The sequence below is a fragment of the Balaenoptera physalus genome (assembly GCF_965194825.1).
Source record: "Balaenoptera physalus genome assembly, chromosome: 1".
In the NCBI taxonomy this organism is placed as follows: domain Eukaryota; kingdom Metazoa; phylum Chordata; class Mammalia; order Artiodactyla; family Balaenopteridae; genus Balaenoptera; species Balaenoptera physalus.
The window spans coordinates 195,357,608-195,383,787 of record NC_138882.1 but is presented as its reverse complement, the minus strand read 5'-3'; the positions used below and the strand labels follow the sequence as shown (position 1 = coordinate 195,383,787).

The 26,180-nt window shown below is 64.0% G+C and overlaps 2 protein-coding genes across 9 annotated transcripts in view; both read left to right on the top strand.

Annotated features, from left to right (window-relative positions):
* The window catches only part of PRKCZ (protein kinase C zeta), a 164,459-nt gene that overhangs the window by 43,101 nt on the left and 95,178 nt on the right, over positions 1–26,180 (top strand). The window contains exon 1 of one of the 3 annotated variants that reach the window (XM_082417922.1): positions 24,521–24,790. The exons of 1 other annotated variant lie outside the window; for it this stretch is intronic. In XM_082417922.1, the coding sequence (XP_082274048.1) occupies positions 24,720–24,790 (71 nt within the window). In that variant the 5' untranslated portion in view covers positions 24,521–24,719. Of the gene's footprint in view, positions 1–24,520; positions 24,791–26,180 lie in introns of those variants that run through there. One more of the 3 variants, XM_082417921.1, reaches the window with a different exon arrangement.
* On the top strand, positions 673–11,331 carry GABRD (gamma-aminobutyric acid type A receptor subunit delta). 6 transcript variants are annotated; one of them, XM_082424249.1, is made up of 11 exons: positions 3,455–3,469; positions 3,560–3,614; positions 3,995–4,073; positions 6,635–6,747; positions 7,062–7,129; positions 7,218–7,438; positions 8,586–8,668; positions 9,061–9,198; positions 9,810–9,965; positions 10,184–10,395; positions 10,630–11,331. In XM_082424249.1, the coding sequence occupies exons 1-11, from the start codon at positions 3,461–3,463 to the stop codon at positions 10,912–10,914; spliced, it is 1,419 nt and encodes a 472-aa protein (XP_082280375.1). In that variant the 5' UTR covers positions 3,455–3,460; the 3' UTR covers positions 10,915–11,331. The 6 variants fall into 6 exon arrangements, with proteins under 6 accessions (XP_082280374.1, XP_082280373.1, XP_082280376.1 ...); XM_082424248.1 differs by lacking the exon at positions 3,995–4,073 and adding an exon at positions 673–887 and having other exon boundaries at positions 3,453–3,614; positions 10,687–11,331; XM_082424247.1 differs by lacking the exon at positions 3,995–4,073 and adding an exon at positions 673–887 and having other exon boundaries at positions 3,453–3,614.

Genomic DNA, 26,180 nt, shown 5'->3' with positions numbered 1-26,180 from the left:
GCTTTTCTTGGCGGTTCGCTGGGGGTGGCGGTGGGGTGAGGTGGAGGTGTCGTCTCGTCAGAGCCCAGCCGACGGCCTGTGGGCAGGTGTGATGGTGCCTGACCCGCCAGGCAGAGAAGTCACTGCGTCCCGCGACCAGAGCGGGGTTCCGACCACAGACCTGCGGGCAGCGGCGCTCCGGGAGCGGCCTCCCCTGCCCCTCTCACCGCGCACCCAGCGGAGGGTGGGCGAGGCGCAAGCGCGAGGGTTTTGGAAGGAGTTGCCGGTGCTGGGGGCGCGTCTCGCCCGGTAGAAGGTGAAGGCTTCTGGGGCGCTGGCACCTCCTCCCCCCGAACCAGCTCCCGGGGACCCGTGACCCCCACAAACGGCCCATGGCAGACTCCGCCCCAGGGACCAGGTTCTGCCGCGCCCGTCGGTCCGCAGGCGCCTGGCCGGCAGCGAGAGGCCGCGTCCACGCGGGTCGTGCGCCTGAATCGTCTCCCGGATAGACGCGCGGAGGGACCCTTTCCGGCCGGCAAGGGCAGCGGCGCTGGGACGGTGAGTGCCGGACCCCCGGCCGGGGGCGCGGGGGTCTGGCGGAGGCGGGAGGGGAGCTGCAGGCGGGGCGGCCGGAGCTGGAGGGGGCCGTGCCGCGCGGCGCGGGGCGGGGCGGCTCCGGGCTCCGCGCTCAGTCCGCCCTCGCGCCCGCGCCGCGCGCCCTCCCGCTCCCGCCCGCTTGTGCCGCCGCCGCCGCCGCCGCCGGCTAAGCAACTTCTCGAGCTCCCGCGACCGGCCGGACCCCGGCGCCGCCCCCGGCCCAGCGCCCAGCCGGCCGAGGCCATGGACGCGCTGGCCTGGCTGCTGCCCCCGCTCCTGCTTCTCTGCGCGCAGCAGCACCGCGGCACCAGGTGAGCGAGCGCCGGGTCCGCGCTGCGCGGGGGCCGCCCTCGGTGAGGAGTCCCGCGCCGGCCAAGCCCCGGCTGCCGGGCTGGAGCCCCGTGCGAACCCCTGCTCTTCAGGCCCCCGCGTCTGCCCGCACCCACAGGCTCCCACCGTGTCGGTCCCCCATCCCCCCCATGACTCCCCCACCCGTCTCCCCCGCGGGCCCTCCTCTCCAAACTCGCCGCGGAGATGCCCTTGGGCGCGAGCAGCGGCGATGTTCTAGGTTCTGGCAGCCCCGCCGCCCCGGTGCTGTCCGCCGTCCCGGTGCTGAACCCGCGCCGCAGGGCCGGTCGAGGGCGTCGGAGCCGCCCGCAGTTCCCCCGGTGCCCGGGCTCGCCTGCTGAGCTCGGGTTCCTCGCCCCAGCCGGCACTTGGCCGATCCCTGCCTGGCTGGTGCCCTTCCAGGCGCGGTCTGAGCTCTCAGCAGGGCCCCAGCTGCAGGCAGGAAGAAAGGAGGGGTCTGGGGAACACAGGAGGGGAGGTTGCTCCCCTTGCTCTAAGAGCAGAGCCTCGGGCGCCAGCTTCCGTTGCCCTTAGCGGTCTGGGGTGGACACGAAGGCGCGTCCTCATGGCAGGTGTGGTTGTGGACCTCCCTTCTGGGACCACTTCTAATGCCATCCGACGCCAGGGTATGCGAGTCGGGGAGCCAGGTGCCCCTGGCAGGGGACAGACTCCGGATTTCTTTTTAACTGTCAGGAGAGGGGATGAGGCGCCCTGTCTTCCCCAGAGAAGGCAGCGGCTAAGAAGAAAGGTCCCTGTGCTGAGGCCCCTCCCTCTGGCTCCCAGGGGCCAGCATGGCCCCAGCTCGCTTTTCGTGTCTCTGCAGACCAGACTTGATGTGGCCCCGGGTTGCCCAGCATCCTGAGCACTGAGTCTGGCTACCTGCCAGAGGAGTTGTGAGGGGCCTTTTTGAAAATCGTCTTGGTGCCAGGGCTGCAGAAAAAAACAGAGCAAGATCATCTCTCCCTGCCCCTTCCCCCCAGCATTCCAGACTTCGTGGTCAACCAACTGATGTCGAGGACTTTAAAAGCCAGAAATCGTTGAACACTGGCCTGTGTTTTGGCTGTAGTCACTCGGACAATATGTAACACGGCTCTGTGTGTGTGTGGTCAGAGCTTACTTGTTGGTGGGTGGAGGGCAGAGCCAGGAAAGCCTGGCTTTGGTTGTAGACGTGGCTGTCATGTCAAAGTCACAGGCAGTGCCGATGTGGCCCCTGTCCCGGGGCCTTGTTCTTTATCAAGCCCAATGGGCTGTTCTCCTCTCTCCTTTTCCTGCTTCGCGGTCCCAGAAAGGGCAAAGCGTTGAGGTGTGGCTGTGGAGGGATGTGCTGGGGGCCGGGGGTCAGCTGCTGGCTCAGGCCCATAGCTGCATAGCCGCAGTTCTGAAATCCACGTTGCTCTGAACCCCAAGTCTTAGTCCAAGTTTGACACCAACACTCAGTTGGTGGCAAAGCCTGCCTTGCTTGTTTTGTCTGTATTCACGCTACTCATGGGGCATATTTATACATTTCCTGCTGGAAAATTCTCCAGACACACACCTCCCCAAGTGCATGAGTGCATTATATTGCCTTTCTAAAATCTGCAGTGTTTTGAACTCCTACCCCATCTGGCTCCTGGGTTGTTGGGCGAGGGGTGAACCTGTCTGCCGGGGTAGGAAGGCTGAGGCCCCGGGTGGGACGAGAGCCTCTGGGCTTTGGGGGCCTTTGGGGCCTCCTTTCCCATCTGCTCTGCATCCCTCCACTCAGAAACCAGGGGAACAGTGCCTTCCCTTCCCTCATCCCCCCCCCGCGGCGGTGTGAGGGGACATCGGGCTAATGGAAGGGCCTCTTTGTTGCCGCCCCTCAGCCCAGATCCCGGGGCTCCTGGTGGGATAAGAAGGGAGTGAGCCGTGCGGCATTTGTGGGTCGGGTCAAGGCCACGCTTCCCTGAGTCTGAAGATCCGCTCACGCAGCGGCCACCCAAGCTCGCCGGCTGCCTACCCGAGTGGGTGGCCTTCCGGGGCTGCTGGCACCTCCGTCTCCCTGGAGAAGCTGTGCTTGCGGCGCTTGCCTCGCCCTCACCTCCCGTGAGTGCGATCGTCGTGGTGTTCGCCTTGGTAACTGAGGTGCCAGCGCTGCGGCGGCTGCTCTAAAAGCAGAGCTGTCAGGGATCCGTGGGCTTCGTGTGCGCAGGGTCGGGGGGGGGTGGGAGGATCCTGGGGGTGGGCCTGCTGCCTCGCTCAGCTACACCCACCTTCCCTTTCCATCCCCAGGGGCACAGGCAAGTGACAGGCGTGGGGCTTCTCTCAGGGGGGCCAGGAGAGGGTGGGGGGCCTGACGGTACCCAGGAGCAACCCCGGGAGGGCGGAAGCTGCCTGTGATTTCACAGCACCTGCTTTGTCCCACGAGCTTGAGCCTGGCGTGTCTCTGAGCTTCTGTTCCTCTAATGAAACCCCGACCCTATAGGCCATCGCCGGCTGCCAGGGCCATCAGAGGAGTCAGACGCTCCCTCCCGGGACGTGGGTGAGAGTCCCCACATTCTGACCCCATGCAGAGCCCCCCATGGACCAGGTACCCCGCCTGCCCCACTGACTCTACCTGAACCAGTGGAGGAGCGTAGGGCCCTCCGGGACCCAGAGCACCATGTAGCCCCGCCTCCAGGGCACTCCGGCCCCCGCATCCCTTCACAGCTGCAGAAACGGCCACCTTGTCCCAGGTGAGATGTGGCACCGCGGGAGCCTGTTCCCTTCTCACCCCTGGAGACGGCAGATCTGGGAACCCAGCAGTGTCCTGACACTTTCAGGCGAGCTTCATGGTGGGCGCTGCCCTTGGCCTTGCCTCTGTGCCCCTAAGCGGGTGTGAGGCCCTGGCCCAGGACAGGTGTGCTCACCTGTGCCACCAGCCCAAGGCCGGGAAGGGTGGTGTCCCCTGACGGCCTGGCTCCAAGTGGGCCAGCTGCTGGACCGGTCCAAAAATAAAGCCGCATTCCAATCCCTTTGCGTCCGACCTTCAGGGTGAACTCCATTTGCATTTTTAATTGTGCTTTACTTGGGGCCAGGGCTTCATTTAATTCCTTCTTTTACTTTGTTACCAAAGCACCTGCCCTGTCCACACGCTGCACCCAGCCTTCACCTGGAGCTACCCTGTGGGCCTGCGGGGAGAGCGGGCTTTGCAGGTCTCACTAGCTGAGGACCTCCTGGGTCACGTTCAACCTTCCTCATGGGCCAGTATGTGGAGCAGACGAGGGGCCCAGGTGCCCTTGCTGGTGCTTCCCAAGCCCCGGTGGCCCCGAGGGCTTCTTGAACCCGCCTGAGAGGACAGCGTCTGGGGCCAGTCCAGCTGGATGGCGAGCCCCACCAACTCAGCGGCAGAACTTGCTCCCGGCCCCTCCCTCCACTGACCCTCCCTTGGTCTGGACCAGGCCCCTTTCTGTCTCCATGGCCCATCCAGCCCATCATCCCCCCAACCTCCACGATGGTCCCCAGTTTATCCCCCCTCTTCCCTCAGGACACTTCCCATGCCCCTCCCTCACAGGCATCCAGGTTTAATCTAATTAATCGAGCAGCTCCTTGTTCGGAGTGCCGGTTTCCCCCTGACCCTGGATGAGCCCCACGGTCCCCCCCTCCACACTCTCTGCCCCATGCCTGCCACTGCCCTGCAGGCCCCTCCCAGACCCCACCGCGTGGAGCCCTCGCCCGCCTCCTGCCTCTTGCCTTGCCCCAGACTCACTTTCTCTCTCTTTGGGCTGTGATGTCACTTTCTCGGGGAGGCTGTCTCTTTCTCCCCAGCCAGAGGGCTCCTGACCTCCCCTTCCTGTGACCCTCTTCATGCTCAAAGCCCCTTGCTTTGCCACCCCTTGCAGACGCTGACCTCTGCAAGGGCCTGGGCCGCGACTGTCCTTGCCCGGCTCAGTCACATCTCTGGAACAGGGCGGCACCAAGGGTCACACTAGCCAGATGGACGGGTGGATGAACAAATGCGTGATCAGGACAGATTCCTTCAGGGGCCCGGGGCAGGGCCAGGAGAGGGATGGGGGTTCAGTGGAGGTGGGGGGAATCAGCGTGGGGACATGGGGGGGTCATAGTTAGCGCTGGAGAAAGAGGTGGGGACAGATGGCAGAGGGTCTGGAGGGTCAAGCAGGCGTCTAAGAGGGGAGAGGCTGGAGGGCAGGAGTCAGGGAGCATAGCAGCTGGAAGCAGGCAGGGGGCTGGGGCCACGGGCGGAGGGGGCCGTGGTCTGCAGTGGCCCAACTGGGGGCTGGTGGGGGGGCGGGACACAGAGGCTGCGCCGACAGTCTCAGCGGTAGCCGGTCCCACTTCCGGAGGGGAGGGGAGGGGCGGCCAGCAGCAGCACCGCGGGAGCCCAGAGGGGTCAGCGGTCTCGTCACGGTCCCAGCTTCTCTGCATCCAGACCCTGGCGCATCGTCTCCCCTGCGGGCTCTGGATGGGCTCGGGCCCCAGGTGACCTGGAGGCCTTCTCTGCCCACTGGGGACAGGAGTGATTCAGAGAAAAACAAGAGGGTTCCTCCTGAATGTCCCTCCTCGTTCCCTGCTGTCAGGTTTAGGAGAAATGTCCCCCCCCCCCCCACCGCCGCTGTGGGTTGCAGGAGCAAGGCTGTGTGAGGTTCCCGGGGCTGCTGTAACAAGCGACCACAAGCTGGGGGACTTAAAACAGGGGGAATTTATTCTCTCGTAATTCTGGAGGCCAGAAGTCTGAAGCCAAGGTGTCGGCAGGGTCCATGGCTCTCTCCAGCCTGATGCTGCCGGAGTCCCTGGTGTCCCTCGGCTTGTGGCCGCATCACTCCAATCCGTGCCTCTGTGGTCACGTGGCTTCTCCCTGTGTGTCCATTTCCTTTTCTTCTAAGGACACCAGTCATGGATTTAGGGCCCACCCTAGTCTAGCATGACTTCATCTTAACTAATTACATCTGCAAAGCCCCTGCTTCCCAATAAGGTTCCATACTGGGGTTCTGGGTGGACATGAATTTGGGGGCTCTGTTTCCCAGAGGGTGGGCAGAAGGAGGGGGGCAGGCAGAGCCACTGGGGGGCTTCCGGCAGTCGGCGTGTGCGGGCCGTGAGACGCCTGTGTCTTTGGGTCCCCCTGCGGCCCCACCAGGGACAAACACGACCAGCACAGGCTGTCAGTGAGGTTAATCTGAAACCAGGGGGCATGGCCCCCAGCTGCTCTGGGGTCAGGCTAAGCCCCGGAGGCACGTGGCAATTTGGGGAGCTCTGGAGACTGCCTGGGAAGGGACAGAGAGCAGGAGGCCGGCCTGCGGCCTCCCCACGGGCCCTCGGCCGGGACTGGGTCGCGGGTCTGGGACCTCACCCTCTCTCTCCCTCTCCCCAGCCTTCAGCCTCCTGGTCACATGTCTTTTCTCCCAAGTCACCTCCTACAGGACACATTGCCCTCAGAAGCTGAAAGGGAGGCCATGTGCTCTTGTTGGGGGACCCCAGGGGTGGGGATGCTGGGTGGTTATGGAGGGAGCCGGGGGCCTCTGCCTGACCTGGGTGGCCTCCCTCAGGGCCGAGTGGGTGGGGTGTAAGCTGAGCATAGAGGCCAGTGGAAGAGGTCCAGGAGTCCCGGGCTCTGCACCTCCCGGGGGCTCCGTGTGTCCGGCGTGACTGGTCAGGTCCAGCCCGCAGGGCCTCCTCCCTATCCACCCCTGGCCTAGGTGCCCGGGACAGGCTCTGTCCCTGGCACCCTGCCTGTGACCAGTGGGCCTTGCGTTTCCAGGGCAATGAATGACATTGGCGACTATGTCGGCTCCAACCTGGAAATATCCTGGCTCCCCAACCTGGACGGTTTGATACAGGGCTACGCCCGCAACTTCCGGCCTGGCATCGGAGGTGAGAGTGGCTGTCGGGCTCGGGCAGACCCTGGGTCCAGTGTGGGTGTGAGCCCTGCTTGGCTCTGGGCTGGTGCAGAGGCCGGCTCCCCTGAGGGGCGTGCCCGAGCTCCTGCGCCAGCCCCCAGGGAAACTGCTAGGAAGGTGGATCTGCTCAGGCCTCAGGCTGGTCTGCACCAAGACGGCCTCCCCTGCAAAGCCCCTGGCTGTTCCCTGTCCCGCCTTCTGGGGCATTCGCTGGCCTGTCTGAGCGGCCGGGGGTGCTGGGGCCTGGCCTCAGCCCCACCTGCCTCGGGCCTGGCTCCTTCCTCGCAGGCCCCCCCGTGAACGTGGCACTCGCCATCGAGGTGGCCAGCATCGACCACATCTCGGAGGCCAACATGGTAGGTCCCACCGGCCTCCGCCCCGCCCCCGGCCGCGTGCCCCCAGGAGTGGAGGGGCTGACGGCTGGGCCTCCGCGTCCCCCCACAGGAGTACACCATGACGGTGTTTCTGCATCAGAGCTGGCGCGACAGCAGGCTGTCCTACAACCACACCAACGAGACTCTGGGCCTGGACAGCCGCTTCGTGGACAAGCTGTGGCTCCCAGACACCTTCATCGTGAACGCCAAGTCGGCCTGGTTCCACGACGTGACGGTGGAGAACAAGCTTATCCGGCTGCAGCCCGACGGGGTGATTCTCTACAGCATCCGGTGAGCGCAGCCGGCTGCCTGCCCGCCCACCCCCCACGGAGCGCACTGCTGGGAGCTGGGGGGATGGGGGGTGGGGGGTGGCAGTATTTATATCCCCCGGCAACCAGCAGCTGCGCAGGAAGCAGAGGTTGCTGGCCGGAAGCCAGCAGAGGCCGCTATTTGGCTAACACGTGCCCTTGTCTTTTTAAATTGAGGTGAAGTTCACATAACATCAAATCAAGCATTTAAAAGTGAACAATTCCGTGATACTTAGCACACTCCCTATGTTGTGCAAACATCACCTCTACCCACTTGCAATACATTTCGCCCGAAAGGAGACCCTGTGCCCATTAGCAGTCACTCCCCGTCTCCCCTCTCCAGCTCTGCAAACTGCCAATCTGCTTTCTATCTTCATGGATTTGCCTATTCAGCACATTTCACACAAAATTAATCATACGCTACGTGACCTTTTGAGTCTGCTTTTTTTCACTTAGTGTAGTGTTTTTGAGATTCATCTGTGTTGTGACACTTATCAGAATTTCCTGCCTTTTTATGGCTGGGTGACGTCCCATTGCATGGATACACCAGTTTTGTGTATCTGCTCCTCCGTCAACGGACAGCTGTGCTGGTTCCGCATTTGACTGTTGTGAGCTGTGCCGCTGTGAACACACGTGTACGTGTATTTGTTTGAATGTGTGTTTTCTGACACATGCCTTTTAAAAGTGGGCTTCATTGCCGACATTTTAAAGATCAGGAGATTTACATAAGAATCTAAATTCTCTTGGAAAACCAGCCTTTTCCCAGGCTGCATGGTCAGTGCGGACGCCTAGAGGCCGTCCCCAGGGGCAGACCAGGGGGCTCAGGCTGGACCTGCCTTCTTGGCCCCCGGCTTAGCCAGCCAGCTGTTCAGAAGGACGAGGAAAGTGAATGAAATCCGGCTCTTGATCCCTGAGGAAAGACTCACAGATATCTGTAAAGTGGCCGTAGTTTCCAGTTTCCACCCAAATGCCAGCAGCTTGCCGGCAAGACCAGAGGCAGCCTGCCGCCGCCCCGTGAGGGGGCCGTACTGGCTGGGTGCAGGGGCGTCTCTGCCATGTTGGGCCAGAGAGACACCGGCTGCCGGGGGCTGGCCTCATCCTGGGGACCCACCAGTGTGTTGTCTGGGCAGAATCACCTCCACGGTGGCCTGCGACATGGACCTGGCCAAGTACCCCATGGACGAGCAGGAGTGCATGCTGCACCTGGAGAGCTGTGAGTGCGGGCTGGCGCGGGGGCAGGGAGGCATGGGGGGGGGCAGAAACAGAAGGAAGAGAAGGGGCCGGAAGGCCCGAGCAGCCTGGCCCTCCTGCTGCGGGTCAGCACCCTGCCCAGGACAGCCGGCCCTGGAGCCCAGACAAGACATGTGCCTGTGTCACTGGGCCAGCATGGCGGCCCCTGCGGGTCACCCTGCCAAGGGTGACCTGCCCTTTGGCCAGCTCATCTGGCCTTGCCCACCTTTCCGAGGTGCCAGGCGTGGTCCCAGGCCTCCTTGCTCCCTGCCTCTGTGTATCGGGCTCCCAGCACAGGCAGGGCAGTCCTGCGGGGGATGTCAGGGGCTGGGGAGGGGGCGCCAGGCTCTGCGGCCCATGTGGGCTCTCCTGCAGACGGCTACTCGTCCGAGGACATCGTCTACTACTGGTCCGAAAACCAGGGGCAGATCCACGGGCTGGACAGGCTGCAGCTGGCCCAGTTCACCATCACCAGCTACCGCTTCACCACGGAGCTGATGAACTTCAAATCGGGTAACGCGGCCTCTCGTGGCCTCTTCCTTGTGAGCCCCGCTGGTGGTTTTCTAGTGCTTTCCGCAGAGCCACTAGCCGGCCCTGAGGGCCCCCGGAGGATACAACTGGAAAACCGCTGGTCGGCGCAGGCTGTGCCTGGCCGAGCCGCTCGGGACGAGCCCTAGTGCGGGCCCGGATCAGGTTTCCTCCGCCTTACTCCTCGCTTCTTCATTGCTTCCCGGGGTTTGAGGGGTGCCAGGGGGCTCCAGGGCCAAGCCTGTGTCATCTCCTGGCCCCTCCCGCCCCTGCTGCCCGGTCGTCGGAGCCAGCGAGCCCCGGCCGGCTCTTTCCTCGAGCTTGGCGGTGCACAAGCAGGGCAGGAGAGGGGTGCACCGCGCTCTGGGAGGGGCCCACTGGGCCAGCAGCAAGGCCGGCATCTTTCTCCTCTCCCTCCTCTGGTGGCCCTGCCGCAGGGCCGGCCCCTCTCCTGACCCATCAGGCTGTGGGGGGAGGTGGGGACAAGGGTCTTCCTCTCTTTGGAGGCTGGCAGTGGCCCCAGTTCCCGCTTAGCGCCCCTCTCCCCGAGCACTGCCCTGGGTGGTGGGCCTGGTGCTAACGGGGGTCTCCGGCAGCCGGCCAGTTCCCCCGGCTCAGCCTGCACGTCCACCTCCGGAGGAACCGGGGCGTCTACATCATCCAGTCCTACATGCCCTCCATCCTCCTGGTCGCCATGTCCTGGGTCTCCTTCTGGATTAGCCAGGCAGCAGTGCCCGCCAGGGTGTCTCTAGGTACGGGGCCCTGGCCTCTCCCGCGAGGGAGCTGGTGGAAGGAGGGAGCCTGGGAGCAGGGCCCTAACCCCGTTTGTCCTGAGCACAGGCCTTGCCTTGCAGTCCCTCGGGCCACTGTCCCGGGGCAGTGGCCAGCCAGGCCGGGCCTGGTGAGAGGAGCCGGACCTGCACCCAGGTTGGGGTGGGGTTCCAGCGATGGCACCACCTGTTCCCACCAGGCATCACCACCGTGCTGACCATGACCACACTGATGGTCAGTGCCCGCTCCTCCCTCCCGCGGGCCTCGGCCATCAAGGCGCTGGACGTGTACTTCTGGATCTGCTACGTCTTTGTGTTTGCCGCCCTGGTGGAGTACGCCTTCGCCCACTTCAACGCTGACTACCGGAAGAAGCAAAAGGCCAAGGTCAAGGTCAAGGAGCAGAGGGCCGAGGTGAGGCTGGGAGTGGGTGGGGCGGGGCGGGGGGCCTCTCATGGTCAGGACGAAGGACAGCGCCCCCGCCCAGCACCAGGAAGGGTCAGCATTGCCGGCGGGGCAGGGGGCACTTTTTCCTGTGCTCAACCTGGGACCCTCTGCCACCTGCTCTGAGGATAGAGCCGCTGGCCTGGGCTGGGGGTCCTGCCCCTCGCTCTCCAGCCACTCAGCCCACCCCCCCCCCCCATGCAGATGGACGTGAAGAATGCCATCGTGCTCTTCTCCCTTTCGGCCGCGGGCGTCACCCAGGAGCTGGCCGTGTCCCGCCGGCAGTGCCGCGTGCCCAGGAACCTCATGGGTTCCTACAGGTCGGTGGAGGTGGAGACAGAGGAGACGAAGAAGCAGGGGGCCCAGGGGGGCCTCCGTGCGCTTTTCAAGCCCATCGACGCGGACACCATTGACATCTACGCCCGTGCCGTGTTCCCGGCGGCCTTCGCTGCTGTCAACGTAATCTACTGGGCCGCGTACACCATGTGAGGCTGGCTTCGCAGGTCCCATGCCCGGGACCTCCTGGGGGAAGGACCCCCAGGGGCTCTGCGTGTTTCACAGGGGGGAGGACCACGGGCCCCATAAAAGGAGAGGAAGGCTTCAGCCTCGCTCAGCACCCCCAAGCTCTGTCCCCACCCTCACCCGGACCCCTGGTCTGCAGAAGACGGCCCAGCATCTCCTCTCCTGCAGCCCAGCCTCCTGACCCGGGAGCCAGGCAGGCACCGGGCCCGGGGAGCTTTGCGTCTGACTCGGAAAAGGATCCTGATTCTGGGACTTCGCTCTGTGGGTTTGGACCAGGGATGGGGAGGAGGCCGGGCGTGGGAGGTGCTCATCTTCTCGGTGAGAAAGTGGGAAGGCCTTTGGTCCCAGCATGAAATAAAACGGAGCCTTTGGCCGCTGCTTAAATTCACTGTGACCTCCTCTGCTGGAGCCTGGAAGGCTCTCCTCCCACTAGCTCGACGGGCTCAGGACAGAGGGACCTGGGGACCGAGACTTGAGGACAGAGGGGCTGGGGGGAGGCACGGGGGCTGGAAGAGTCACTCACCAACCCCCCAGTCCCTTGGGTGCACGGCTGGAGGTGCCATCACAGTGCCTTCTGTACGTGGTGATGGGAGAACAGAGACCACCAAGTCCCCATGAACACCCCAGCCCCCTCCCACATCTGCTGCCACCACGGACTCAGGGTGACAGGGTCGCAGCTCTCAGCAAGGGGCCCGGGTCACCCCTGCACCAGAGCAGGGCAGGTCCTCACAGTCAGAGGGGACAGAGGCGACTAGAGGGGCAACTGTGCAGCCGAGCTGTCGGCCGCAGGGTCGGGAATGCCAGGCCCAGTGCCCTGCTGTGATCAGGTGGCAGCCAGGCCACGACCCTGCTGGCCCTGAGGTGCCCCCGCAAACCACCTCGAGGGGCGCGTGACGGTGACTTTGTGGGAATCAGAGAGTGTGCCCTGCTGGGCCCCCTGCCCAGGGTGCGCCCTGTCCCCAGGCCACGGCAGCAGGCGCTGGGGACGCTCACCCACTGCAGGGCTTAGCTGGCAGAGTGACCCCTGAGGCCAGGTGGTCCAGCCAGGGCTGCAGGGCCCAGCGGCCCCCCCACGGGAGCAGCTGTGTCCGAGGCCTGCATCCCGCCCAGGGCGCACACCTCGAGCTTGAAGGCCGCTTACCTCCTGAGGACGCCTCCTTGCATCCGGCTGCCCCTTGGGCCGCTGCTCTAAAGGACTTGGCTGCAGGACCGAGCAGGGAGCGGGGCCTCCGGGCCCCGGAGTGACTGACGTGGGAGCAGCAGAAAGCGGGTGGCCGAGATGCAGCAGAGCCTGGATCTGGGTCGGCCAGGGCCCCAGGCCATGCCTGGCCAGCTCTGACAACGAGGACAGTGACGCCTCTTTCTCCCCTTCCCAGATGGGCGCCCTCTGGCCTGTGTGTCTCCAGCAGCGTCACTGCTCCCTCCTCCTGGAACATGGAGAGTGGCCCGGGGATGGGACGTCCAGGCCCCGGTGGCGTCCTGAAGCTACCGGGCTGGGCCCGAGACTGCCCACAGCACCCCCGCCCCTGGCACCCAGGGTCCTGCCCTAAGGCCTGCCTTCCGCCGGGGCCTCTGGCGGATGCGCGGGTGGGTTCAAGGTTCCCGGAACTGCTGTGCTCACCTGGGTCCAGAAGCCAGCGAGCCGACCCTCCTCTGCTGCCAGGACCCTGCCCACCCCGGCGCCCGCCTCGCCCCGCCTTCTTCACGGCTCCCAGGCTGCCCTCCTTCTGCTGCACGTACCCACAGGGAGCTATTTAAAGCTGGGCTTTGTGACTGCCTTGGGCACCCACGCAGCGAGGCCCGCCCGGGCAGGAGCGTTCGCTTGATTCTGCAACGGGCAGTCACTCCCTCTAGCCTGCAGGCTGCTATTTCTGCCCACGTGTTTACAGGGCCAGGAAGAGGGACGGGAAGGGCCGATGCTCTTTAAACGCGAGCTCTATTCCGGTGCTGATGACACGAGCAGATTGAAGGCCAGGGCGGATCAAGGTTTGCAGCTGAGAGGAGCTGGCTTGGGCAGGGGTGGCAGCGTTTCCTGAGCCTGGGCACCTGGGCCAGGTGGCCGGGTGGGGAGGTGGCCTGGGCTCTGGATGAGCCTCGTTCCAGCAGGGACGGTCTTTGGGGGCTGGCAGCTTCCTTGTCTGTGGTCTCCTGTGGAGGCCGGGATGCGTGTGCTGCCACGTAGACTCCTAAATGCTTCCCTGAGCCTGGGACAGCTTCTTCCCCAAGGCTGGAGGGGACAGGGCCCCAGCTACCTTCCGTCCCCTGCAGCAGGGGCCGGACCAGCACTGACCCTCCCCTCCCCCTTCCCAGCGAGGCAGAAGCCTCACCGTGTGCAGCCCACACCTGGGGGCATCGTTTGGGTTCCCTCAAAAGCAGAGCTTGAGACAAGGACCTGGTGGAGGAAGTTTATTTGGGGGGAAATTAGTTTCCTGGGGTGACTGTAACAAAGCGCCACAGACCCTGGGAGGCTTAAAACAACAGAAATTCAGGGAATTCCCTGGCGGCCCAGTGGTTAGGACTCTGCACTTTCACTGCTGTGGCCCGGGTTTGATCCCTGGTTGGGGAACTAAGATCCCACAAGCCACACAGCACGGCCAAAAAAAAAAAAAGAAAAAGAAAAAAGAAAAACTCATGCTCTTACAGTTCTGGAGGCCAGGAGTCCAAGATGCAGGTGTGGGCAGGCTGGGCTCCTGGAGGCTCCGACAGCAAGCCTGTCCCAGGCCTCTCCCCAGTTCCTGGCACTGCTGGCAATTCCTGGCGCCCCTCGGCTTGATGGACGCATCACCCCATCTCTGCCTCTGTCATCACGTGGCTTCTCTCTGTGTGTCCCTCCTCTTCTTGTAAAGGCGCCTGTCATCGGATTTGGGGCTCCGTAATCCAGTGTGACTTCATCTTAACTAATTATAGCTGCGAAGACCCTATTTCCAAATAAGGTCACATTCTGAGGTTCTGGGTGGACATGAATTTGGGGGGACACTGTTTAAGCCAGTACAGAGGGTGACACCCCAGACGCAGGAGCAGGGTGTGGGGAGCATGGAGGAGGGAGGGAAAGTCTACAAGGAGGGAGGGAAAGTCTACAATGGGCCACCAGGTCCCATTCCACTGGGGACCCCTGCAGAGCCCTGGGGAGTGGGTCCCGAATAGTCCTTTTTTTAAAAAAAATTATTTATTTATTTGGCTGAGCCGGCTCTTAGTTGTGGCATGCGGGATCTTTAGTTGCTGCGTGCGGACTCTTAGTTGCGGCATATGGGATCTAGTTCCCCGACCAGGGATCGAATTCGGGCGCCCTGCATTGAGAGTGTGGAGTCTTAGACACTGGACCACCAGGGAAGTCCCCCAAATTGTCCTTTTGAAGAAGGAGGGTCTGGGGCTTTACCACCAACTCCCACCCGCAGGGCTGAAGGGCACCCCTGACGCTCTGGAGGGCGCTGGAGAGGCTGCCACTTACATTGGGGGCAGCTGCCGGCAGTCACCCCCGTGGCACTCATGCCTGCTCAGGACAGCACTGGTCCTTCAAGGTGGCAGCTGTCACGGCAACAGCAACAAAAGACAAGGAGGTCTAGTGGAACGAGCCACAGTCGGTGCCACAGCTGTGGCCAGCCTGGGGCCATGATCAGAGCCATCCTCCCCCTCCCCCCACCGTCCCTGGCCAGCACTTCTGCTCGCTAAGGTCACCTCTTGGCGCAGTGACCCAAGCTGTATGAGGGCTGGTGCCACCTCGCTCAGACGGTCCCCCCCTAGTCACAGGTGAGCTCCCACATCAATAAACTGTCCCCTGTCCAGCCTTACGTCCACCCCCTCCCCCCAATCCAACACCCTCCAGAGCTGCTCCCACACGGCCAAGCACGTGTGAGCTGGGAGCCGCAGGTTCTCCATATATATGCCCGCTCGGGCTGTTGCGACTCGGTCCCGGCTGTCGGTCTGGATGCAGCGAGGGAAGGCATGAGTGGTGGGGTGGATCGTGTCCCCCAGGAGATGTGTTAAGTCCTCCTCTCTGGTACCTGTGAGTGTGATATTGGATATAGGCTCCTTGAAGATGCAGTTAAGATGCGGGTTTAGATGAAGTCCTATGGGATCAGGGTGGGCCCTAGATCCAACCCCTAGTGTCCTTATTTACAAAGAGGACACAGTGGGACAGGGAGACACCTTGTGGAGACAGAGGCAGAGAGGCGTCCACAAGCCAAGGAGCCCAAGGATGGCCAGGAAAGCGCCGGAATCTAGGGCAGAGGCTGGCACGGATCCTCCCTGCTGCCTGGAGAAGGAACCAGCCCTGCCCACACCCTCACCGTGGGCTTCTGGCCTCCGGACTCTGGGAATAGATGTCTGCTGCCTTAAGCCCCCGCTCCGGTTTGTGGTCTTTGTTACAGCATCCACAGGAAACTCATACAACAAGCACCCTTTGGCAAAGGCATCCATCTCAGATGTATTTTTAGGGACCCCTGACAAGGGAAGCCCCTTTCCCACAAACAAGCGGGATATGACTCGGGGGTACGAGACCCTCGGGTGAACTCACTCACAAGGACCCCGAACCCCAGGCACTATCCCTCCCCATCAGGGTCCTGATCTCAACTCGAGAGGCCTGGCAAGGCGCACGGGCAGTCCTCGGGGGGTCTGTCCCCTCACCTAGGATTGGACCTGGGGCCTGATGGTCAGCACCCCCTGCCATCTTGCTGCAGGAGACAGGGTGGCCTGGAGAACTTTCCAACTCTCCCCGCCTGCCCTGAGGCCACAGTCGGCTCCAGACGCAGCAGTGGGAGGTGTGCAGGCCGCTTCTCACCTCTCATGTTCCACCAGCGAAGCCAGGCTGTTGTCATGACAGCACTGAGTGGCAACCCCACGACTCTTCCAAGACCCAAAAGCAGCATCTGTGCAAGGACTTCAGTGCCTGGGGTGACCTTGGGAAGTGACCCCAGGACGCAGGAGCAAGCAAGGTGGGGAGATGGAGGAGGAAAAGCCAGTGGAGTGTGGTTACTGAGCTGTCACTGCAGGGTGGGGTCTCCATCCCCGGAGCCCCTCTGAGGGGCCCCTCACCGCGGTCCTCTGAGGATGGACCCACCCACCCGCCCCTGGCCGAGGGCTGCCCCCCGGGACATTAAGCCTCCACCCTTTCAGGCTGCCCCACCCCAGGCTGAGCAGGTCAGAGAAAGTCCCAGGCGGGACAGCGGTGGAGCTGGAACGCTGGTCGTGAGCTCGGGGACTGTCCCCCTGCTGCTCTGAGGTTGGAGGTGAGCTGAGGGGACCTGGCCCAGGCATCAAGAGCTGCTACGACCAGGAGGTTCTGGATTCCCAGGGTAACAGGGTGACCGTTTTGGGGAAAATGAGCACGTTTTGCCTCCCCAGGTATGGCCCCTTGGTTGAGAAGTCCTGTACACACGGCGGCTGAGAGTGTGGGCTCCGGACTTGAATGCCTGTCATGTAACCTTGGGCAAGTGACCCACCCGCCCTGGGGACCGTCACCTGTTAAATGGGGAAACGATGGTATATGGTTGTCGTGAGCATTAACTGCTATAATTAATAAAAGGCACCTACAGCGGTGTCTGTACCTTGTCCCACTCAGTAGGTGCTACTTATGGTTACTGGTTGGCCCAAGGCACACGTCTGCCTGGGCTTCGAGGCGATTAGCCTGGTACAGGAGACACACAAAAGGTTAGTGTTTGGGTTTAGATACTTGAAATAGGATTTGCAGCGAAGACAGTACACTTGCAATCCGGGCTGTGTCTTGAAAATTCCCTGCAGTCTCTTAGGTCCCATTGAGCACAGCAAGGGCACTTCTAGGAGATGCTGACTTATTCCTCCGGGGGTGGGGAAGGGCATGCTGCCCTGCAGAGGAGGGTCGGTCCTGAGAAATGGGAGAGCCCCCCCTCTCCCAGCACAGGGGGCTGCAGGAAGGAGAAGCGGTTGGAGGAGGAGGAGGGGGCTCCCCCAGGCTCACGGGAGCTGATGTGTACACGTCTCCCTGACTCCAAGTTCAGTGAATTCATGCCGTGGAACTCGGCAAACACTACACCCGGGGCTTTGATTTTCGGGGAGCTGGTGTACCAGCACGGCAAGTGGCGTGTGACACACGGGAGAAGGGACACCCCTGTCCCCATTCCGGACTCAACACAATTTAGAGGTGGAATGGCAAGGCCAGACAGTGCGATCAGACCAGGCGGGTGGTCCAGCCCACCCCCCCGAGCCTCTGGGCTGCCTGCCCTGGTCCACTGAGTCTGAGTGAGGGGACCCTCGAGAGAGGCTGGGGCTCCACTGAGGCCAAGGAGCTGAAGGACAACAAGGCAGAGGCTTGGAAGGGTCGCCAGCCAGGACACCGAGGGCAGGACACCCCTCTTGGGAGGCCTGCTGGGTCCCGCCAAGTCAGGAAGTGACGTCCCGATTTCCCGCTGGGAGACTGCTCTCCACGGGACTCTGGGTCTCTGCACATCTTATGAGCAAGATGCTACCTGCCTTTTGTCCTGCACTGTCTCTCCAAGGAGGTCTGTTGCACACACAGCTTGGACTTGTCCCCGCAGGGGAAGGGGCAGGGTTTTCTGCCTGGTATAAAATACTTGGTGACTGGACCTCAAGTTCGTCTCCTATAACGGAACCCTCTGTGCATGCGGCATCCACCTGGGCTGCCTCCCTTAATGTGGCCCCTCCCTGGGTGGGCCCAGGTGCCCGAGCACCTGGATGGGGTAGCTGTGGGTTTCGTGTCCCTGGCCTGGGGTGCCCGCAGCCCCCCCTCCCAGGTACCAAGGGCCCCACGCCCCAGGCCCGGCCTTCGAGCAGTCCTGGGAACCGTCTGGCCAGGCTGGGTGGCTTCCCCTCAGGGTGACCTTGAAGGCACAGCTCTCGGGACTCCCCCGAGGCACCGTGCGGAGGGGGGCAGATGGGGCACGGAGGGGCCTGCGCTGGACCCTGGAAGGTGCTGCATCTCCCAGGGCCGCAGAGCCTCAGCCACCTACCCGCCCGGGTGGGAGATGCAGAGATGAGATGAAGTCCCATCCTGAAAGCAGGTGTCCACCCCACCTGCTTTTCCACGGCGAGGGTCATCGGGGGTCAGAGAGGGCTGAGGGCTGCCTCTGGGTGCAGCTTGCTGTCCCTTGGGGGCGGCAGCCAGGGCCCTGTCCACAGGAGGCTCCTGACCCTGGGTGACAAGGTCCCGGTGATCTTCTCCCTGCGTGGGGAAGCAGGGACGTTTTCCTCAGGTAGAGGCGCCTGGACACAGCCTCCCGCTGGACGGGGCCCTGCTCGTCCATCTGCTGGTTTCTGGGGCCACCCGGCCGGGGTCCTGGCAGAGCTGCTCCTGCCTGGCCTGGGTGAGCACAAGCCCAGGTGTGTGCACGTGTCTGCACACGCATGGACATGTGTGTTGTGTTGCATGTGTATGTGCCTGTGAGTGTGCAACTTTCCATCTAAAGGTCATGCAGAGCCGGTGGCCAGGCAGGTCACCTCCCACGTTTGAGCCTGCAGCTGCCACGGGGACAGCTGATTTGCAAACGTTTGCATTTCCAGTCCTTTCCTTAAAGCAGATTCCCAGAAGTGGAATGATTGGACCCAATGATGCAGACGTGTTTTGTGCGCTTGTCTCTGCAAGGTGGCCCCAGCTGCACCTCCCCTGCTGGACGGGGGCCTTCTGCGCGCCCCTCCCCGCCCCAGGCTGGGGTTAAGGACAAGCAGTTTAGAAGCAATGCTGGGCTTCAGGCCACGCCCACCTGGGGCCGCAGCCTCACGCTCTGATGGGCGGGCTCAGCGAGGCGGTGGCACCTCAGCCCGGTGGGTCCTGACGCAGGTGGCCTGGTGTGGACAGGCGAGGATGGGCGAGGAGCTCGGGCGGAGAGTGGGAGACCTTTCTCGGCTCTGCCACCGCGTCTCCCTGTGATGCCTCGTGCGGCTAAAATCGCGCTTGCTCCGTATTGCCATGGTGACCATTCTTCGGGTGCTGCCGGCACGGCAGGCTCGCTTTGGGTTGTAAACACTATCCCAGGCGGACTTGGGGACAGGAAAGCGGGACAGACTCCATTTCCCAGCGGCCACAGGACAGGAAGCGCCCCTCCCTCCACGGTGCTCCGACCTGCTTGTCCTAGGCCCTGCTCTCTGGGCATGCCTGGCCTGAAAGGAGAGATGTGCGCCTGTCCCCATTGGCCTGGGCAGGTCTGGTCCCAGCCCTGAGACCCTGGACGAAGCACTGGGCCACCCGCACCCTCAGTGTCCTCCTCCAGAGAATGGGGCACGTCCTAGGGGGTGATGCCTGGCGCAGGGTCTGACCCTGGGGGTGCCTTGCCTCGCGATCCTCACCCGTTCAGTGTGAGGCTCAGCCATGAACGTGTGGGAAGTGCCTGGCTCTGCAGCCTCCAGCCTCTCCCAGCCAAGCAGTCAGGGTCCCGCCAGCCCCTCTCCAGCCCTGGACACAGCAACCCCCCGTCCCTGTTTCCTGCCTCTGCGGACGCGGCCTCTCCCAGCACCTCCTCTGGCACACGCACACGGAGACTGTCTGTCTGGGTCTAACCCGCAGACAAGCCTCGCCGTGCTTTGAAACAGGGACCATCAGTGTAACTGACGGTTAAGCTGAGAACGCGCCACTGCAGGGGGAAGACAGGGCTGAGGCCCTCGGAGGGGTGACCTTGGAGCGGCCCCTCCCGGGCTGGACTCCGGCCCCGCCCAGGACCCCGCGAGCGGCTCCGCGCCTCCGGCCGTGTCCCCGCCGCGCCCTCTGCCGGGACCGCGCAGCACTGCGCCCGCGGGAAGGCGCCTGCGGGGTGGGGGTGGGGGGTCCGATGCGCTCCACACCCCGCAAGGCAGCGGCCCCGCCGCCGCGACGCACCTGCTCCAAATGCCGGCAGTGCCGGGGGAGAAACCGTCACCCTCTCCTGAAGGAAGCCCTTCGGGTACACACAGGCCCCCCCCACCCCCGGGGTCTGCCCCACGCCGCAGGCCGTCCTGCTCCCGGGGCCCCCAGGGCCTTTCTCAGGCCTCCCGGACCCCTCTGCTCCTGCCCCACCCCTCCCGCCCTCAGGCCCCACAGCCAGCCTCCCTTCCGGGGCCCTAGGCAGACCTCGCTCTCTCCGACCAAGCTGCCAGGTCTGTGACCTGTCCCCCGCCAGGGTGCAGCGCCCAGTCGGCCCGCAGTCGACCTCCCTTGAATAAATGAAGGAGCAGGTGAAACGAATGTTGACATCAAGCCAGTTTCTCCAAATCCCGAGATCCGAGACGAAGAAAGGAAACATCTGCGGCCCATCCTTCCCACAGCTGCGCGTGCCAGGCGCCTGTCCGCGGGCGTTCCGGGCCCTCCCGTGACCTGCGTGCTCCTCGCCAGGCCCCGCCCGGGTCAGTGTCACACCTGGCGGGATGACCAAACACCCACCCCCACCCCACGGGCCCAAGCAGATGCTGGCTCCGGCAGTCACCTCTTCCTGGGCAGCCCCAAGTGTTGAGTCGGCACAGGTGCCGCCTGTGAGCTTTGATGAGGAAGGTCCCCAGGCAGGGTTCTGAGAAGGACCCCTCAGGAGGGACCACCGACCCCCACGGGAGACCTCTGCTTCTGTCTGATGAGGCTCACCGAGCATAAACTCCACCTGCCTTTCACCTTTCACCTAGAAGAGCTCAAAGTTGTTGAAAGTACTCATAAAGAACATTTAACAAAGAAAATCAGGGGGCTAGCCACACGCTGGGGCCCCACTCTGCCCTCTGCAGGCCCTGCCCACCTCCTCCCCACAGTCCCACAGCGGGTGGGATGCACAGGTTGCAGCCCCACCCTGGGTCCCAGGTGACAGGTGACAGGAGGGGCAGAAGGCCCGGCTGGGTTTGGGGGGGCCGGGCAGGGGGAAGGTCTCCTCTCCCTGCACCTGCCGTGCTGTCGGAGCTCTACAGTGAGCCATTGTCACTTTTCTAATCAGCTAATAACAACACACATTTGTACTTTTCACTTTGGAAATAATAGGTGTTTGTGATCATGAACGTATATGAGATCTTTGTGGAAAACTGGGAAATACAGAAACTGCCCAGAGTGAAAAGGACCAGCCCGCAGCTGCCAGGCCCCTTGCGGGTCTGTCCCACCTGCGCCTCCGTCCAAGGGTCACTGCCGCTCCGCCCCAGGTGACATCATGCTGCAGCCTGCCGACGGGTGGGCCCCAGAACAGGTCCGGGGTCCTTGGAGGACGACTGGTCCCAGCATTTCTGAGGGGTCTTCACCCATTCGTTCATTAATTCATTCATTCCAGGTGTGCCAGATGCCTGACGCAGTGGGGATACAGCAGTGACCCAGGCTGATGGGGTCCCAACCCCGTCAACTACCCAAACACCCCATGCCCGTGGCCCGGATGCAGGGCAAGAAGTGGATGCCAGGCAGGCACAGCTGCCTGTCGCTCAGTCGGGACCAAGCCCTCTGTCCTCGAGGCCCTGAGAGGGATGGCTCAGTGGCCCTGCCCTCTGGAGGGGGTCTGCTGGCCTGGGCAGCAGGTCGTCGTTTTGCAGAACTTGTTGGTGGGGGGAGGGTCCTTCACCCTCCCCCCTCCAGCGGCCTCAGGGAAGTGTTCTGGGCACCACAGGCAACCCATGTGCCCTCAACCGGGCCTGGGGCTAGACATGGTCAGGGACACCCTCCCCTCCTGGAATACGCCTTTCTCCTCCCCCAACCCCCATGGGGAACAGAGGCCCCACCCTCCAAACCCACCTGACCCTGAGCAGGCAGCTACCGGTGCCCCCTTGGACTTCCTCACCAGTACTGGGTGACCCAGCTTCCAGGACAGAGGGTCCCATGTGGCACTCAGGTCTGCAGGCGGAGGCCAGTACCCACGGGGCCACCTGGGATGCCCAGAGCTCCTACCCTGACCAGGGCTTCCCTGGTTAGAAAGGGCTCTTGTGTCTGGTGGGGCCTTGGATGGGGCATGTCCAGGAGATGGTGCCCAGAGAAGGGACCCTCGCTAGCCTGTGCTACCAGCAGGGGGAAGAGGGCATCAAGGACTGGACCCCCTGGCCCCTCCTCCTCTGCCCTCACCACACTCTGAGGCAGGAAGTCAGAATGGGTAGGGGGACGGGGGGCGGGGGTGGTGCTGTGGGATGTCTTGCTCTTCTCCGCCCGTCAGGATGTGCCCAAGGCCGTGTGCCAGGCTGGGCTCCCGGTGGCCCAGGGGACACAGCCACAGTGCTGGCCATGGGGCCAGGTGAGGGGCTGGCACAGGGCGCTGCATCCCACACGCTCCCCTCTGGGCTGCAGGCTCCTGCTCCCTCCTGTGAGCGCCATGCTGCTCCCCTCACGTGACAAACCCTCGGACCCCTCCCCTTTCTCATGCACCTGACAGCCAGGGAGCTCGGTGCCCATGCCGGCGCGCGGAGGAGTGCCCACGGGGTGGGGTCGGGAGCAGACTAACACGGGCGTCAGGGATGTTGAGACTCAAGGGAAGCGAGGGTCTGGGCAAAGGTGCCACAGCACAGGCGAAGGCCCTGAGCCAGGAGGGAGCCAGGGGGCCGGTGTGGATAGAGCCACAGTGAGGCTGGCGGGAGACCGGGCAGAAAGGCCTGGGGTCCCTGAGGACGATGCAGACCACTGCAGGTCTTGAACACCAGAGAGATGGACACAGATGGACTTAGGTTTTAGGGAAATTGGAGGCTTGGACCAGGTGGCAGCAGTGGAGGTGGTCGACACGGCAGGAATCTGGAGCTGCCAGGATCTGCAGATGGTGGTGGGCTGGGTGTAAGAGGGAGAGGAAGCAAAGGAAAGCCCAGGAGTTTTGAGGTGAGAATGAGGAAAGAAGGGGTGGGCGCCCTGAGGTGGAGGATGGCATGTCAGGGAGCTCTGGCGGGATGAGAGGTGCGATGGTGGGGGAATCAGCCCAGCGGGGCCATCTGAGCTTGGGATGGTACTTCGAGCCCTAAGTGGACACGAGCAGCTCAAGGGCTTGAGAAGCACCCATGACTGAGGCGGGGGCGGTGGGGACGCATTTAGAGGCTGACGAGGAAGCGGCAGAGGCACAAGGAAGAGACAGCAGCGTCCTAGGGTGAGGACGCTGCCAAGGGTCAATTCAGAAAAAGCTGACAACTGGCCACTGTACTTAAAACACAGGAGAGGGTAGTGACAGTGGCCTCAGGGAAAGTGGCAGGGAAGATAAAGGGGAGATAAGGGCGGCAGAAAGCTCTGGGCAGGAGTTTGTTGTAGAGAAGAGCAGAGAAATGGGCAGGTGGCCGGACGGCTGTAGGGTGCAGAGGACTTTGTTTTTTATTAGGACGGAGAGTTCACAGCACCCTAAGTAGGCGAGAGGTGGGCTGTCAACAGGTTTCTCTGTGCCCATCTCTAGGGAGAATATGGTTCTCCAGGGACACCCAGCACCCTGTACTAGGAGGCGCCGGGAAGCTCTGTGGAATGAGAGAGTGAATGAGAAATCCTTACAATTGTCCAGGTGAAGAGTGGTGAAGGCTTAGCCGGGACTGGAGTCGGCGGGGTGGGGGTGGGGGTGGTCAGAGGTTGCCAACGGGCTGGGGTGGGGTGGGGAAGGGGAGGGAGGCAACAGGGGTGTGGCCCAGAGTAGGACAGGCTTTGGCAGGGGCGGCAGGGATGAGGGGTCTGTAGATCTCTGAGCCCGGGGTGCGCACCTGGTGCCCAGCTGAGGTCCCACAGACTGCAGATTTGGGCCCCTGTGGATGCAACCAGTAAGGGACGGGCCCAGGACGCAGGCACCTGGTGGGTGGGGGCGTGGATACTATTCCAAGGCGACAGTCCGGAACAAACGCACGGTGTTAATAAGACCCAGAGAGGATGTGGATTCAGAAGTGAAGGTCACGGGCGAGCTGGACAAACGCGGCCTCCTAGTCCCGAACCGAGGAGTGAACTGGAGCAGAGGGAGCAGGCTAGCGAGTGTAGACAAACCCGCAGAAGGAGGAGGGCGGCTGCGGCCGGGAGAACCCACTGAGCCCGGACCTGCCGGCCGTGACCTTCGCTGGGTTCTCTGCTCCTCGCAGTCTGTCTCCGCAGTTGTAAGCTGGCCGGACGCGGGTCACGCGGTCCGAGCGCGGTTCGGAATCCAGGGTCTGAGCGGCGGGCCGCACTCGTCACGGGCGACCCGTCCCCGCTGTCCCCTAGCCCAGCGGCTCGCACACTTGCGCTCATCCGATTTACCCGGGCTTGTCAGCACAGACTGCTGGAGTTTCGATTCAGCGAGTCTGGGCTGGGCCGAAGGCTTGAATTTCCAACAAGTTCCCGGGGCGCGCAGCGCACGGGCCCCACCTGGGAACCGCGGCCCCGGGAGCCCACTTCACCGAGGGATCAGCGCGCGGGGCAGACAGGGGTCTTCGGTTGCCGGGCAGAGCCGGGCCGCGCGCGCCCCCATTGGCCCCAGGTGGGGCCGTGCCCCGCCCGACAGGTAGTCCGCCCCGCGCCGCGCCATTGGGCTGCGGCCGTGGGGTCCCCCGAGGATTGGCCCAGGTGGCGGCCCCGCCTCGACCTCATTGGCCGCAGGTGCCACCGCCTCCGCCCCGGGACCGCCCGCCCCGCCGATTGGCCGCCGGCTGGGCCTCGGGTCGGCCATGTTCGGACACCCCCCGCCCCCCGCGAGGCCTGACGCCGGACTCCGTGCGCGCCCCCACTGGCGCGCGCGCGCCGGCCGCGCCCCCGCCCCGCCCCGCCCCGCCTGCAGCCAAGTTCCGCGGAGTTAGCCGAACCGGCGCTCCTCGGTCCCTGCGCCGCGCGCTCCCTTCCGCGTTCCCCCGTCTGCCTCACCTGCTCCCCGGCCCGGCCGCTGGGGCCCCGCGCCATGGCCCGAGCGTCCGGGGCGCGGCGCTGACGGCGGCCGGCGGAGCGCGCCATGCCCAGCAGGACCGGCCGCAAGATGGACGGGAGCGGCGGCCGCGTCCGCCTGAAGGCGCACTACAGCGGGTGAGCGCGAGCGCCCGACGGCAGGGCCCGGCCGGGGCGGGGGGCGTGTGCGCCGAGGCGGCGGGGCCGAGGGCAGAGCCGGGCGCGGGGAGCGGCCCCCGACAGCGCCGGCCGTCGGCGACCGTGTCGTCGCAGCTTCGGGAGGCCGAGGGCTGGGAGCAGCCGGCCGTGGCGCGGGAGGGAGGGGACAGCGAGGCCCCTCCGGGCCCAGGAGCGTCCCGGGAGGTCCGGAGGCGCCAGCGCCTAGAGGCGGCCCTGGGCGAGGCGGGCGCTCCGGGCGCACTTGAACGTCATCGGCGGGAAAGCTCGCGGGCAGGGTGGGGTCGGCCTGGCCCCCCAGCGCCCTAGCTCGGGGTCGCCGGGCCCAGTTCGGAGCGCGCGGCCACGCGGGTCTCTCCCCGCCCCGACGAGATTTTCCTGGGCTGGGACTTGTCCGGAGGGGAGGCGGGCGTCTGGCACGCCCCGCAGCCCCGGGCCCTGTGTTGACACTCTCCCTGGAAAGTTGGCCGAAACATTCAGGCCACAACCTGTAAGGACAAAAGTTTTTGTCAAATTGTGAAGACTGCCGGCAGGTTTTAAAAACCGAGGTTTTCCTAAACTTTTTCCAATGTACCCGACCAGGTCTCAGTTTCAGAACCGTTTCATGACCGGGTGAAGGGCAGGTGCGGTGAGCCGGCTGGTCGCGCGAATGGAGGGCGCCTGGAAGGGCTGGGGCCCTGCGTCCGCGCTCGGCGCCCTGGATTCGACCTGCCTCCCTGTGAAATGGGGCGAGCCGGCGCCCACAGGGGTCAGTGACCGGAGCGCCTGGCCTGGCCCAGAGAGCGCTCGGTGGATTCTCGGCCGCGTCGGGGCAGCCCTGGTGGGGGGGAGGGGCTGCGCCCAGAGACCGGGACCGCGCTGCGCGCTCAGTGCGGGCTGAGGTCGGAGGAGAACTAGGAGCCTTTGCTGCTGCTTCTTTCCACTGGTGTTGGTCTCCGGGAGCCCCCAGATTGGACTTGGCTGCTCCCAGGGTCGCCTCTGCCGGGGAGTGGGGAGGGGAGCGGACCTTGGCCCCGCAGATGAACTTGGTGGTCTCGGCTGCAGTGGCGCCGGAGGAGGGGCTTCGGGCTCTTGAGCTGGTGAGCGCACCTTGTTGGGGTGTCTGTCAGGCCTCTCCTGCCCTCTGTGCTGTCCTCAAGCTGACCCCTTGGGAACGCAGTGGAGGGGGCAGCGAGGGGAATTGGTGGCAGTGCCCCAGAAGAAGGATTTCTGGGGGGGGGAATGACTGGCCAGCCCACCTGAAGAGGCTGACGGGGTCTTGTCTTTTGGCTGGCAGGGTGGGCTGCAGACTGAAGCTGGTGAGGTGTCAGCCAGGTCCTGGGCCTCGGCTGGTCCGAGGGTCTTGGCTCGC